Source organism: Panthera onca, chromosome A3, assembly GCF_046562875.1.
Source record: "Panthera onca isolate mPanOnc1 chromosome A3, mPanOnc1 haplotype 2, whole genome shotgun sequence".
NCBI lineage: Eukaryota > Metazoa > Chordata > Mammalia > Carnivora > Felidae > Panthera > Panthera onca.
The window spans coordinates 29,968,857-29,984,991 of record NC_138341.1 but is presented as its reverse complement, the minus strand read 5'-3'; the positions used below and the strand labels follow the sequence as shown (position 1 = coordinate 29,984,991).

General features: G+C 45.3%; 1 protein-coding gene and 1 long non-coding RNA gene across 2 annotated transcripts in view; both read right to left on the bottom strand.

The window, feature by feature from the left end:
• LOC144615960 (uncharacterized) overlaps positions 1-16,135 on the bottom strand; it is a 426,549-nt gene that overhangs the window by 372,271 nt on the left and 38,143 nt on the right. The window lies entirely within an intron of this gene.
• VIT (vitrin) overlaps positions 1-16,135 on the bottom strand; it is a 105,369-nt gene that overhangs the window by 52,262 nt on the left and 36,972 nt on the right. The window contains exons 4-5 of the mRNA XM_060652723.3: positions 9,008-9,164; positions 2,637-2,770 (exon numbers count right to left, since the gene is read on the bottom strand). Coding sequence (XP_060508706.2) covers positions 2,637-2,770; positions 9,008-9,164 — 291 coding nt within the window. The remainder of the gene's footprint in view (positions 1-2,636; positions 2,771-9,007; positions 9,165-16,135) is intronic.

Sequence of the window (16,135 nt, the reverse complement as noted above, 5' to 3'; positions counted from 1 at the left end):
AGGAAATAGGAATTGCTCAAGTTGTGAAGAATCCTAAAAGGTCTGTTGGTAGTTCTATTAAAACTCTGAAAAAAACCAACTCTGATCAATGGAGGATAGTAGGAGTTGGGGCATGGGATGCATAAAGGTACCAGAACACCATCCAGATGAGAAGACCTACTATATTATGAAACATTTTTCTTTTCCTTGCTTTGGGTGGTCTTCCACAGGTGGCTCCTCAGGAGAGTTTCAAGATTCCTAATCTTGTTGGCATGCCAGAAGCTTTGCTAGAATATAGTTTAAAATCATGTGAAACCTCTTTGAAGAAAATGGGATATGCAAGGCCCAGAATAAGGCCAAGTATAACACAAGGATACAACACTATGTTGTGCTCAAACACCAATGAGGACGTGCCAAAAAAGCCCAAAGGGCTCCCACTGGCTGAATTTGGAAAACTTGAACATCAAAAAGAATAATGATAGCCAAATTATGGAAAGAGTGCACATTTCCATCAATTGATGAATGGACACACACATACATACACATATACATAGAATACTACTCAGCAATGAAAAAGGATGAAATCTTGCCATTTGCAGCAATGTGATGGAACTAGAGGGTATTATGCTAAGTGAAATAATCCAGAGAAAGACAGATATCAGATGATTTCACTCATATGTGGAATTTGAGAAACACGACAGATAAACATAGTGAAAAGGAAGGAAAAATTAGATAAAAACACAGAAGGAGGCAAACCATAAGAGACTCTTAAATACAGAGAACAAACTGAGGGTTGCTTGAAGGGTGGTGGGTAGGGGAATAGGTTAAATGGGTGACAGGCATGAAGGAGGGCACTTTTTGAGATGAGCACTGGGTGTCATATGTAAGAGATGAAACACTGGGTTCTACTCCTGAAGCCACGACAACACTGTATGTTAAATTAAGAAAAGAATAATGGTGATAATGGATTACAACATATTTTCAAAAACAATCCATGACTCCCTAGTGGTACTTGAAAAAACAGGTGTGCAGAGAGGGGAAAAACCCCTCTTCTTTATGTAAAAAAACTTGCTAACAAATGTGGAAGGAATGACAGAATTAGAACAATTATAATTTTGCAAATTCTAGTGTAATTCTTGCTAGTGCAAGGATCATCAATGGATGTTAAGCCATTGGATGAATTTGTTGGGGAATGAGCTAGTCATGCTGATTTGAAGTATCTCCCTACAGACTGCTTATTCATTACAAAGTATCTCTACCATGGAGAGATACTATAAAGTACCCAAGCAGTCCAGTTTAGCATCACCGACAACTGGATAAACTGACATTATTGTGTCTTCTGATATGACCACTGTGATAAAGCACCATGCATATGCTATGATACTACCTATGCAGTAACCTTGGCGAAATATGTAACCTGAATCCAATCACGAGGACATGGCTGGACATGTTTGTGGTCCAGACTGGGAGACACAGTACTGGACAACTGGCTGGGACTTCAAAAATGTCATTGTCATTCATGACAAAAAAAAAGGTAGTGTGGTGGTAGATAGTTTTAGATTATTGGAGAGTTAATAGACATGACAACTAAAGGCAATGGATGATTTTTATTATTTATTAGACTGTGGATCTGGAAGGGAGGTAGGGAGGGAGACAGGGAGACAGGGAGACAGGGAGGGAGAGAGGAGGGAAGGAGAGAAAAGTAGGAGGAGGAAGAAATTACTATGAAGACTAAGATAACTGGATACTATTGGGAAGAACTATTTGTTAGATAACATAATTGTACCAATGTTAATGCTTTAGGTGTGGTATTGGTCTTGTGGTTATTAGGAAAATCTGGTTTTTACCAGATGTGTGCAGAAGTATTGAGGGATAAAGTGTCATGATGCCTGCAGCTTATTTTCACATGGTTTAGAGCAAAATGTAGATAAATGATAAGTAGGTTAATAAAGCAAATGTTGCTAGGTGAAGGGGATGTGGATATTCATTGTAGTATTCTTTCAATTAAAAAAGTTTCAAAACAAAAGGTTGCGGAATTCACAATAGGAAAGGGAGGGTCATGATAATACAGATACTAGGTCACCTTTTTTCCCGTGAAATCACACTTGTCATTAGCTCACTGACATTACCTCATTGGAAGAGGGAGGAAAAGAGTGAAAATGTTATCTACAAAAATCCTAAGGAGCTAGATAGCAAGGACCAACGAGTGAAACAATCAATTAAATAAAAAGAAATCTCAAAATTGCAGCTCAGTTCTATAAGAGCCTATATCCCTTTCCATTTACCAGAAATATCAAGGAATGAGGTTCTAGATATGAGACATATTTGGCCTAACTAAAGGAGTAGTTCAAAAACCGAAGTTATTAAATGTAATTCATTTCATTAAAAGTTTGGATTTATGGATAGCTGCAGTGTGTTTAAAATGAGCAATTGGAGCCTTTTAATATTTCCAGACTTTGTAGTGATTTATCACTGTAATTATAATTTATTGTTTCATGATCCTAATTATCAGAAGAGCTAATGCTTCAGACTTTTATGAAATGAGTTGGGCCATAAACTAAAACCAATAGAACATTGAAAAGAATACATTTCATCCCATGAGGTCACTTAAGCCAAGCGCCTGGGTAGGGCTGTGTTTCTCCAGTGTGTGGGCGTACCTGAGACGATGAAGGACTCTCTCCAGCGTGGCAGGGACAATGACTGGACACCATTGGAATAACTCCCCTTATAGCCAGATTGCCCAGCAACTTTCCGAACAAGTATTTTCCCTCCTGAATTATCAAGCACACCACTATGAAGAGAAAAAAAAAAAATTGAAGAACAGAAAAATATTCTTTGACACAGTCAACAGACTGATATCAAAGTAGCCTCCATCTTTATTTGAAGATATGAAAGAAAGAGTGAGATTAAGAAAAGGTTTATCCTGACCTTCAGTCCATCCCCCAAGAAGGGTGCCTTCATCCCATGGCCCAGCATCTGACCTCCCAGGTCAGATATGCTTCTCTTTCTTATTACAGAACCTGCTTGTTCCATTGGGCAGCAATTTCTGTTTGCCACCATGCCTCAAATTTCTCTTCCTTGGTTTGCTCATTCTAACTAGATCTTTTGAGTAATACTTCTGACAATTTCCAGTTTGGTTTTGTGACATCACAGAATGACTCCAGTTATTTCGGAGGGTGGCCATGAACTTTTACAAAGCAAGTTATTCCTTTTATTTTGAGCAAGGGAAGGAAGGTGCGTGGCTATACTGAACTCATTAAAAAGAGTCCTGAAGGACTAGAAATTGTTTCTTTAATTTCTAGGATTTTGAAGGTTTTAGATCCTGATGTAACGGTGACTGACATATACACCTCTTTGCTTGTATGTGAAGCAGGGGTCCCATTCTGCTTCCTCAGAATCACTTCACATTGTCATTTCCTTGCCCCGGAGCCAAAAATGGCTCCTGTGGGTATCTGTGATTTATGGCACAGAGGGAACTAAAAAAGCACTTAGATTTGTTCTCATCAACACCCTCCCTTCCCTCCAGGAGTGAGAGTTGCCATTTCCTGCCCTCCCACCTTCATGAGCCAACAAGTTTCAAGACTCACCTGCTCAATGACCCAGAAGGAAAGATAGTGATAATAGTACTTGACATGTGGAGCGCTTAATTGATTTAAAATCATTCCCATGTGTGGTATCTCACCGGGTCCACCCAGCAAACCCCCGACTTGTGGCGTAGAGGCAGTGCTGTTGTTCCCATTTCACAGAATTGGGCTTGGACCAGCGGAGTGACTCAGGCCAGATTTTGTAACTAGTAAATTGGCAAGGCAGGGATTTGAACCCAGGTCTCGCTGACCTGGAATCCCGGGTCGGTCCCCCTTGGTCACAGTTGCCTCTGAGAGTCCAAAAGCACAGGCACCAAACTCCTCATCTTTCCAAATCTTTGCAACCCTGCCCTCCTTTCTCTCGGGGGCTCAGGATCTGTCACCTCACCAATTCCAGCTGCGGCTAGGCTGATCTCGGCTCCCCGGACAGAGCACATGGTTCCCACTCCCGTGTCTGCTCCTGCTGTTCTTTTGCTCTGGAAAACCAGCTCCCACTTCCGCCTGACAAGGCCTGTGTTGCTCAGTGCCCAACCCTTTCTTCTCTACAGAGATTCTGGGAAGACTTTGCGGCATCCCTTCCTAACGATGCCTTAGAATGTTGTCTCCCAACCGAGACTCTGATCGTATTTGGTCTTGTGCCATCTTCTAAAAATTTCTCGAGTTGCTTTTGTCTCCCAACCAGATTAGAAATGTTCGTATGGAAAAGGCAGTGTTTTAGGCTTCTGTGCTGGAAGGCCTGTCAGTGGTGTGTGTTGTGCCACTCACGCTGGCTTAGGAAAGCCAGTTGTTAACTTTTCAGGATCGTGGGAGTTGGTTCGCTTCCCACCGTAGCTTGACTCAGCCACAGTGGGAGTATTTATGCCACAGAAGCTGGTAAAATCAGAATTACCCCTGCGTTTGAGGAGCTGGTTGTTAAACATTTACAAGCACAGCTCTGGTGCGGCTGAAAATTCTAGTTATTAAAAAAAATTATCCCATGCTCCTTTTACTTATAATTAATGAGGGAATTAGAAATCACAATAACACTTATGTTTTTATTTTCTTCCCAAGAAATTATTCTGCCCTTGGTTTCATACTCCAGTGTATTCAGGAAATGTGTGTGTGCGTGCATTTGCTCCTGTTTAAGAGTCAGAAGAACAGGGGCACCTGGGCGCCTCCGTCGACTGAGCATTGGACTTCGGCTCAGGTCATGATCTCACAGTTTGCGGGTTCGAGCCCCGCATCAGGCTCTGTGCTGACAGCTCAGAGCCTGGAGCCTGCTTCAGATTCTGTGTCTCCTTCTCTCTCTGCCCCTTCCTCGCTCACACTTTGTCTCAGTTTCTCAAAAATAAATAAATGTAAAAAAAAAATTAAAAAAAAAAAAGAGAAGAACAGTAGCTGCCACCTAGAAGGAAGGGAAGCAAGTGAAGGGGGGGTCTGTGTTGAGCTTCCCTCAGGCTGTTCAAGGAGATGGGAAGGGTGGGGGTGGGGGTGGTCTCAAGCTGGACAGGTCTGCTGATATCCCTTGTGAGGGTGAGGTAAGGCTGAAAACCTAGACTTTGGGGAAGATGTGATACCCAGCTAGGGTGTGCTCCTGAGATTTCCCTGTTGCAGACCAGACTGATGCCTGACCCTGGCGGTGGACTTAACTGGAGGATGTGGATCTTCCCAGATATTCTAGAGAAGAGTGGATACTGGAGAGGTCAATGGTCTGTGAACTACAGGTGCTAGTAAGCCATGGAGATGGAATGCACTAGAGACTTGCCCACTGTAGGAGACACTAGAGAAGAGAGACAGCCCGAAAGAGGCTGTGGTTTTGCTTATGAAGCAGATGGGAGTCATGGTACTTTGGAGAATTTAAGTACATGTGCCCTCATTTCTATCCTCACTCAGAGATAGGCACCTCATAAATATTCCCCAAAAGAGCCAAACAGTTTTACTTCTTTGCATTCCTTAGATGCCCTGCATGGTACTGGGCATGGCCTTCTCCTCCTCCCTATCCCTGGTATCCAGGGATTGGGCTACGCTGAGGGTCAGCTGCGTGGTTCAGAGAAAAGGGCCGTTTTGAACAGCTGCCATTCTCAGGGTGGGCCTCTGGTCAGAAATCAGCATGAAGACCGGTGCCTGGGTGGCTCAGTCAGTCAAGCGTCTGACGTCAGCTCGGGTCATGATCTCATGGTTCACAAGTTCAATCTTCGTGTCCGGCTCTGTGCTCAGAGCCTGGAGCCTGCCTCACATTCTGTGTCTCCTTCTCTCTTTGGCCCCTCCCCACTCATGCTCTTGTCTCTCTCAAAAATAAACATTAAAAAAAATCAGCATTAAGAGTACTCTGCATGGGGATGGATGGCCTCCTCATCACCCCATTGGGCAGAAATCTTCCCCCTCCCTGGCACTTGGTCCTACTCTATGTATAGAGGTTAGTTCGGGACAAGATTGAGCCGAAATATGATGCCTCCAGTGTGTTCATTATCCCTTTGGGTTGACAGAATCAAGGGAACCATTCGTAATAAGACATCTGATTATAATATATTGTATTAATATTAAATTCTAAAGCTAAATCTGAATTTCTAAACCAAAGTATGCTCTCTCCAGCTTCCCAGTTCTGACCGTGGGGACTCTGAAGGGACAATATGGGAGGACCCGTGTGTACTTTCTACTCATGTTCTAGGTCTTAAATCCTGCCTTATGAAGACAGACTCATTATGTTTGTGAAAAACAAAACTGAGAGTATCAAAAAACTCCTATCTGTTCTCCCTTAAGGTCTCCATTCATCCTCCCCAGGGACAGTTTCTGAATAGTTTCTGAGTAGTTTCGCACTAGATCAGACACTGGTCCAGAAAACTACAATGGCACTCGGTTGTTCAAGTAGCAAATCTTGTGTTCTGAAACATTCAAGCTCTTCTCCTCCGCCCCTCTACCCTCCTCTGTATTCTCTCCCCACGTTCTTTCCTACTCTCCAACCCCCAACATTGGGATTGCTGAGTCCTGGTCCTTGTCAAAACCCTTCTTATTTTCTCCCCAGTGGGGTCTCCATCCATCATAAAGCCATTCTCAACTCTTACTGGTCCAAAGTCTACATCTACCTCACATCCTCACTTGTATATTAAGCAGTGCTGGGACCCTTGCCCCTGTTCTTATGTACATATGTCACCTGGGCTCTGGACTGGAAGTCAGGGGACATGAGGTCTAATCCTGAATTTGCAACTAACTAGCAACTTAATTAGCTTCCCTATTTCTCAGCTCCTCTTGTAGCAAATGGGGATGTTAACCGCAGCCTCAGGGTCGAGATGATGCTGGAAGGAGGGAATCATAGCGCAAGGGATTACTGTGATTATGATGACATCTTTGTGAGGTTGAATGAACTCGTGTGACTCTGTCCTGCGTGGGAAGCATGGAAAGGCAAGAGAGATCCAGCAAATGCCAGAGGGAGCAGAGTGCCAACCATCTGGATCACAGATGGGAAAATACAGGCAACCCGAAGACAGGCTCAGCCTCTGCAGCGGACCCTGTGTCCACACAGACGCAGCCTGGAGAGGGCCAATGGCGCTGGAGCTGACTGGGCATGCATGTGTATGGGGATGTGGGTGTGCATGCACATACGTGCAAGCACACGTGTGGGAGCACGCATGTGTGCATTCGTGCATATGCACGTGTGTGTAGATTTGTGTGCCTCTTTCCTTTTTGCAGATTTATTTCAGAGTGAAAGCGAAATATTTTTTTTCATAGTCTGGCATTAAGAAATAGTGTTTGGTGTAGTTTCTGTCCCTTTTTTTTTAAGTTTATTTACCCATTTTGAGAGAGAGAGCAGCATGAGTGGGGGAGGGACAGAGAGAGAGGGAGAGAGAGAATCCCAAGCAGGCTCCGTGCTGTCAGCAGAAGGAGCCCCACGCGGGGCTTGATCTCACGAACTGCGAGATCATGACCTGAGCTGAAATCAAGAGTCAGACACTCAACCAACTGAGCCCCCCATGCGCCCTTGGTATTGTTTCTCTTGAATGTTTCACTAGTTCTCCGTAATAGAGCGTTTGTAGTCCTTTTCCCGTTGGAAAATCAGCTCATCATCCCCCCGCAGTAGCGGGGAAAAGAGGCCAGCCAACAGACTCTTCCAGTAATTCTTAAATCTTATTTTACACATAGACTTTGCTTTTGCTGCTTCCCCAAATTTCTGAAAAGCTGCTGACGACACACCTTCAAAGGGAGTGAATTTTACATCTTTGCCCCTCTGTCTGGCAGAGATACGACGGCACTATCACCTGACCGGTGTGCAGGAAGGAAAAAGATACAGAAGCCTGACTGATTCAGAAACTTCATCCGGCATCCAGGGGCCGAGCACTGACTCAGGGGCCGCATCTCAAAGCAGTCTCAGAGTGGTAGTTAAGAGCTGGACTTAGGTGCCAGTCCCCACTCGGGTACTTTCTAACAGTGCGGCTTTAGAAAATCTAGCCTGCCTCTCCCTCTCTCTCTCTCTCTCTCTCTCTCTCTCTCTCTCTCTCTCTCTCTCTCTCTCTCTCTCAAGATGTGGACGGTAGTAGCAGCCACAGCGTTGGGAACTGTGAGGATTAAATAAGGTGACACAGGTGAGGCGCTTGACCCAGACCCATTGGCCTTTTTGTCAAAGGCGCTGCGTGGACACGCATTCCCCTGTGTTAGGACTCGCAGCCTGAGCAAAAGAGGTTACGAGCGTTTCGGGGCGCCTGGGTGGCTCACTCGGTCACGTGGCTGACTCTCGGTTTCGGCTCAGGTCATGATCTCACAGTTGGTGAGTTCCAGCCCCACGCGGGGCTCTGCGCTGACAGCACGGAGCCTGCTGGGGAGTCTCTTTCCCACTCTCTCTGCTCTTCCCCTGCTTGTGCGCGCGCTCTCACTCAAAATAAATAAACAAACTTAAAAAAAGAAAGAAGGATGAGGATTCTGTGAAGGTCACTCTTGCCTCTCCTCATTTAGGCAGTGACTTAGTTCAAAACATGTCATGCTTCCTGTCCTCCTTCCTGGAGGACAGCTGACCAAGCAGTGCCACCTGCCACCCTCCTTCTCACGTGTCCTGTTCTACTTGTCTCCAGGCCATCGCCACGGCTGTGACACTTCTTCTCTACACTTCTGTGCCTTGCTTAGTCACATCCTGATTATTGCCTTGTTCAGCACGTACAGGTAGAAAAAACATGCTTCACGTCACCGAGAACTGAGGCTCCCTTGTCACGAACATGAGAGAGTAGAATTCTCCCCTTCCCATGAAGTCAGTCCTTTCCCTGGAGGGCTGTGAAAGGAGACTCGGGGCCATGCTTGGCCTCTGCCTAATCCCAGGGGATAGGGTTGCCACACGAAATACAGGATGCTCGGTTACATTTGTAGAGTCTCGTTTGCTGAAGCAGGCAGCCCTGCATGGCAAGGGGTGGGAGGGGTGGGGGGTGGGGGGAGCCCTGCCCACAGCCTGGGTGCTGGTTGTTAAGCCCCGTGGAGCTACCCACCTGTGAATCGCAGCACCGCACACGCTTGAGTAAGACGCGTAGATGTCCGTGCCATAAACGTGGTATTTGGGGTCTTGGCACCCTGCTGGACATTTCACAACGAACTCAGGATTGATGATCTTTCCGGCTTTGACATCACAGTTGATCTGAGGCACAGCTGGGAAAGCAAAATGAGGCCAAAATTACACCTAGGGGTATCAGCTTATACACTGGGTGGCTCTGTCAGGTCATACATGATCATTTACTTAATCTCTAAAAGCCAGGGCCTGGGCCGACCCTGGGTCCTCTCCATATAATGAAAGCAAAGATATAATTAGGACATTCCTCAGGCCAAAAGAACAACAGTGACCATCCACCGCATTTAACCTGCTGAGAGCAAAAACAGAGGTGGATTCTTGTGCTTATTCAGACAATTGAAGAGGAGAACTCTGGGAAAAGACCCACCTCCGGGGGGGGGGGGGTCAGCAATGTCACTGTGGGTCTATGACTGGGGAACACTGGCTTTTCAGATGCTCTGGAGCTAGTTCGGGAAAAGAAGGAACTCTCAGCTCTCAGACGACCTTTCGGGCCACAGGGAAGGTATTTCAGGGAGGGTAGATGAGGGAGCACGGGCTGGGGCCAGGCGGCCTGATGCATCAGAGGCTCTGTACTGGAGCCGGGTGGGAAGGTGGTGATTGTGGGGCGGGCTGGGCCGGGTCAGGAGGCTTGAGGGCTTGTGTTCTGCACAGGAGGTGGGACACAGTGGAAGGTTTCTGGGCAGGGGAGACAGATAATGGAAGAGATCTTAGGTCATGGTCCTAGACAGGGGTCCTAGGTCTGGACTCAAGATGATAGTAATATTTACTCATCTGCCTCAACACATGATAGAAAACTAGGACCCTCCCCCCCCCCCCCCCCATCCCCTCTGCAGAGCAGCCAGGGGAAGCTCAGTCTTTCCTGTCTCCTTTGTCGTTCTTTGGCTTTGTGACGGCCATTGCCAGACTAGCACCATCCATCAGGCAAGTGTTCTAGAGCCGAAAGCTTGTCTGGGAACGAGGTGAGGTAGGTTCTCCAGGGGCAGCAACTAAAAGGGGATGTAGCTGTATCTTCCTTGGAGAAATTTCCCTCAGAAACTCTGAAGGACCAGGTCTCCTGGACGATACTATACTGGTGCCCTTGCAGCTGGGAAATGTATTCTGTTCAGGGCCCTGTTCTCCAGAAGTGATTCTGAAACATGAGCACAGTTCAAAAAATAGGCAGAGGCTCAGGAGGTGTCTGTAAACCATCAGGTGGGAGGGCTGGCTGGCAGAACGAGTTGTCTGGCCACAAGGAGGCGAGAATTCGGAGGCGACAAGTGATTGCCGTCTTCACACGTAGGGCTGGTGTGTGCTAGGACACCAGAGGAACAAGCTAGAACTGAAGGAGCGACTTTCCATAGAGGCAAATTTTGCAAAGAAGAACTTTCCAGTGATCGAGGTTGTCCTTGAAGGAATGGGCTGCCTTGTGAAGCGGTGAGTGAGCTGAAGTACGCAAGCAGGGACTGAAGAGTTGAAGACGAGATTTCTCCATTGGGTGGGAGGTAGAATCAAGCCCCGCCCAGGGCTAAGAGTCGGTGAGGACATGCATGGAGCCAGGATCTCTGCCAGGCCACCCACCCTCTCCCTGGGTTACTGAGATGGTCTCAGAGTTGTTAATGGCTTCCAGCTGTACCCAAAACTCTCCCCACCCACCCCCCACTCTCTCTTTCTCTTTTAACCCTTATGTACTTGAATGGAGCAGAGTTGCATTTCCCTCAGACTGCAGAGAAAACTGATATTAGAACTTCTGCTCTTTTCCTAAACTCCTCCCAGACGATATCGGAAGCCCTCCTCCCCCAGGGGGTGGGGGGGGGGGGGGCTGAGTCTGATCACAGGCTAAAACAATTTGTGGTCTAGGTTAAGAAGCGGAGTGCTGTGCTCAGAACAGCCTGTGGTTTTCTTCTCCCTACCACAGGTTGCCTCCTCTCCAAAGCTATTTTCCTTTTATCTTTCATTCTCTTAAATCCCGATACTCAAGTCTGCATTTACTATTTTGAGTCTCAGAATATCTTTTTTTTTTCTTTTGTAAGCAATTTGGGGGCTGAAGACGCCAGTGTAGTGTCTCCTTAAATTAGTTAATTGATCCCTGGGCGTAAGTGGACGTGTTCGGCTCTCCTCCCTTCCGCACACCACTTCCCCACCCCCAAATGCATCTGCTCCTTTACATGGACACAAAACGGAAGCATGCCTTCTTGGTTCTTAGGGATTTGAACTAGGAGGTGACCAGCTCTGCGAACTGGGATTTAATGTGGATGTGACTTTGGCTCTCCTGGAGGCCAACCCAAATCTTCTGGAGTGGAATAAATGGGGGTATATCTGGAAGCTTATTGCCTGAGTATTACACAGTGATCAACGCTATTGAAAGACTTTAAGGTATACACAACACACGCAAAGGATTTTCCATGAAATAGTTGCTTCAAAAAGACAAGGGGGGGGGGGGAGGACTGTCACACGGGAATATTTTGCTTCCTGCTAATCAAGTTCCCCTTTCCCTCAAGGGGTGTTTGTTTCATTTTTTACAAAGGCCTGGAAGTGCCCTAAATAAGCTGTTTTAACTGCACCCAATTGGATTAGCAAAATCAGTGAATTAACTCAACCCATAGCAGGGAAAGATGAAATCAAGCACATATGCTCATGTACTTTGGAAAAACAGAATGCAATGGCAAAGTGTGGCTAAAGGTCAAATATTTGTTAAATTTGTACAGAAAATTAAGCTGGAGAGAGTGAGCTAATTAAAAGTAATTGCCCAAATCACTGGAAAGTGTAATGTCTGAATCCAGCCTCAGGAAGAAGCAGCCATTTGCATTTTGGGGGACACTTTTCTTTGAGTATAGAAACCACAGTTTGGTTCTTTAAAGTATTCCCCCAGTTATTTGTGAAGTAGTCTGTTTTCTTGTAACCTCGAAGAATCTTTCATCCATCCACTTATAGCCCAAAGGAAGTGATTTCTCTTTGCATTTCCTCTGAATACTTTTGAACCACTCTGATCTTACAGCTTAGGTTTTCCTTTCCTTTTTCTTTCTCTTTTGTTGTTCAGGTTCATTTTCGTATCTCCCTTCACCCTTCTCTGGGTTTTATCTCAACCGTGCAGAACTAAGACTTCCTTAAGAGGACAAGACAAAATTAAGGCAGCTCAGGAAGTATCATCCTCAGGTCTGAGGGGAGGAGGAAGACCTTTGGCAAATGCCTGGTGAGGGGGGTTGGCAGCGTGCGCTGCTTCCCCACTGTCAACCTCAGAGGATAACCTAGAAGTCATCAAAAGGTTTACTGCCAGCAACGTTTGAAGAAAGCAAGACGAGAGCCTCTCCCGGTCCTTCCAGAGTAGACAGGTGCCATGGTGGTGAGGGAGCCCGGGGCTGAAGTCACAGAGATGCTAGGGTTGTCCAGAACTGCTTGGGTGGAACCTTTGCACAGAGACCTGTTCCTTGGCCATGTACTCTTCTTCTCCCTAGTAGGATGCCTTTAGGTTACCTTGCTTTCTCATGGTCACTATCACTTTCATGACAGAGCTCACATGAGAGCATTGCAGAATCCGCCAAGATTTCTTCCTGGAGGTCCTTGGCACCAGCCATAGGCAATAGGGAACCGCTTACAACCCAGATGATTAGAACTGAGAGATGAACTTTAGTTGCTGCTCACTGAGGTCCTGTGTTTGCTGTATGGATCTCAGCAGGTCCCTGGGCAAAACTAGTACTGTCTGAGTCACTATTTCATACAACACAGGAATACTAGAGGTAGGTCTTCTGCCTGATCTAACAACGGATCAGGTGATGGGTTATCAGACTGGGTAATGTCGCATACAATACACCAATCACATAGCAGACCAAATCAAACAGAATATACTTGTTTTCTATTCATCTTTTCACTGATCCCAGGTGAGCTACATTGCTTCTGGAAAACAGATAGGTTTCCTAATCAGTTAAGAGAAGCCCTTTGTAAGGTTGCCTCCTGGCAGCTTATGAGGAGGAATTATTATAACATAAAAGCACTTATGTATAAACAGTTTTGATGTGAAATTTGATTTGTTAGAAATTTGAAACTGAATATGAAATTTGTTAGACTGTGCTATTGAACTCAAGCAAAGTCCAATTTTTAAGATAATTATGCAAAAACATTAATGAAATAAAAATGACCTTTAAATAAAATTTGAAGATGAACTGTCTCCTTGATCCTCATGCCCAGTGACCAGATCATGTGAATTCTTCCTTGGTAGTGACTTCTTTTGCAAAGCATTCTTGCCCATTTTTCTTAAACGGTCCTTGACCACCTTGAATCTTTGGGCAAAAACCATCAATACTATTTTGCTGCCCGTGGAAAAATTTCAGAATCCTTAAGGCCTTTCCCAATCCCCTCCACAGGACTTCTGGGCTCGCCAATATTGCTCCTGGCACTTTTCAAATGCATGTCATCTTGCACACTTGGCTTGTAGCATTTCCCACACCTGGAACCCTTTCTTATATCTGTGTAAATGTTACTACTTGTCAAGGCCCCAGTTTCAGTCAGATCTTCATCTACCTCCTGGAATATATATTCCACAAAAGTAGGGATTGTTGTCTGCTTTGTTTACTGCTGATCAAAAATGTCTGCTGAATGAATGAATGGATGAATGAATGAACTGGTCCATTAGCAAATCTTATTAGTTTTATTTCCAAATCTGCTATTTCTCTCTACCTCCATCTTGGTCCAAGTCACCAACATTTCCTGTCTGGACTATTAACATAATAGCCACCTATCTTGTCTTCTTCCTTCCATGTTGCCCACCCTTTGCCCCAAGCTTTCCCCATTGGAGAGTCAGGGTGATTCTTAAAAAAAATGTAATCACATTTCATCAGTTTCCTGATTAAAACCCTCACTGGCTTCTTATTGCCCTTAGGATAATGTCCAAGCTCCTTGAGATGGTCTACAAGGCCCAAAGGACTTGGTCCCTGTACTCCTGTCTACTTACTCTCCTACCACTGTTACTTGGTGATGAGAAGGTGCTAGGCAACAAAAGCCTAGAAGAAGGAGCCTTCAGACAGAAAGAAGAGCCAGTGCAAAAACTCTGATGTGGGAATGGGCTTGGTGGTTTGAAGAATATAAAGGAGGCCAGTGTGCGTAGAGAACAGTGGAGGAGGGAGAGAGAGATCTCTGATACAGACTGGGAGGTCAGCAGGGGTCAAATCACACGGGGACTAGATGAATTAATAATCCTGCCATAACCAAGATGTCAGAAATTGTTTTTGCTAGCCCTCTTTCCAGGACTGTACAATAGGTTTTTTTTCAGAAGAAATTTATTGATAAGCCTACTCGGGATAGAGGCTGAGCTTCCCAGGACCTGTGTGTGGGCTGAACTCTTCAGAGAGGCAAGGAGAAGCATCTATGTGTAAAAGGGGCTTGAGAGGGAGGTAGGGGCATGAGATGGTAAGGGAGAGAGAGCGAGGGTGAAATGAGGTGCTAGCAGAAAATTTTATGCTCTACAAGATGACCTCTTCTGTTGATCCTGGAAAGTCCATAGTAAAAGCTCCAAAATATGATAAAACATCAGATACAGGGAAGTTTCTTGTACAAGTTAGTAAAGTAGCTGAATCACAGGACAGGATGGAACAGGAAGGCCATTGCAACACAGGAGTGCCTAGGTAGAGAAATCATGAAGTTCATTGCAGATTCTCCAGAAATCATGGGGAATGCTCCAGACTTTTTAAAAGATTACAGAACTGGTATTTATACAGGTTTAATCTGGCATCTGAGGTTCCATGGTGGCCAAGCTAACACTGGGACGACATCACTCTAGATGATGGAATGACAGCATTAGTTAGAGGTGGGGCTGGATTTGAACTCTAACATGTCTGATTCTAACACTATACCACATTTTCCCTGAGACAAGCTTTTGCCAAGATGTGAAGGCTTGGGGTTAAAAATATTTTCCTTTGGTCATAAAAGATTCCTTAAGAAGACTTTATCAAGCGACATTGGAGGGAAACATAAGACATGTGATGGAAATTGTTTACAAAGGCAAACCCAGTAGAGAGCATGTGCCTCAACAGGTAACTCCAAGCTCAAGCTTTAAGCACTTCTTAAAAACTCTGTAAAGGTTGGTCCTTCTAACCAGGCTTCCATATGCTATGGAAGGACAGCGATGAAGGAGTGACTGGAGAACAGAGGTTAATCTATCTGTGGCAACACAGCTTTTGGGCAGCTGCAAAAGTTTGTGTCTCTAAAAATAACCTATTTTTAGTTTTCAAAGGACTCTAACACACATTTTTTCTTTCACTTGAACCCTACAAAACCTTGAGAGGTATATTATTTCTACATTTCAGAGAAGTGAGTTGACTTGCCCAAGCCCAAGTACTAAGTAAGTGGCAGAGGTAGGACCCGCACTCAGGTCTCTGGCTCTAAAGCCAAAGTTTTGCTGCTTCCACCTGTTTACTTCTTCCGTAACTGAGAGAAAGAATTAAATTACTCTTCCCTAATCTAATCCTAAGGGTTTTCCTGAACTCAGAGGTCACTGACAACCACCAGTGGGTGAATATTTCTTGAAAATTTGTGTGTGTGTGTGCGCGCGCGTGCACTCATCTGTGCATTTATCCCATTGCTTTCCTGTTATTTCTGACAAGTGCCACGGTAGAGTTTGCTCAACTAAAAATCTGCAACACAGAGAGTGCACCTCCCTTCTCACTCCCACCTCAGAAGGAGGGCTAGAAAGTGAATCCTCTTCCTGTTTCGTGGTCTGAGAAAGGGCACACACACCATTCTGTGTGGAGAACACACTGGTGTTGGTGCCAGGTGTCTAAGAAGCAAGCAAGCACTGAAGGTTACTCACAAGTTGCTACAGCTAACAACACGTGAGCCTACTCGGGAAGCTGTGTGTGTGTTCTGCCCAAATCTGACAACCACCCAGAGCTGTCTCTTCATCAGTGTCCAATGCACTAAATAACCGAGTCCCAGAACAATTACCTCTTCATGCCCAAGGCAGTACCTCTGGGAATCATCAACCTTTCAAGGTTGATTGCAAAAATCTTTCCATGCCTTACAAGGTATTAAGGTTAACTTATTGGAAGGAACCATGTGGATTAAAGGTTGTACATTTCACTGC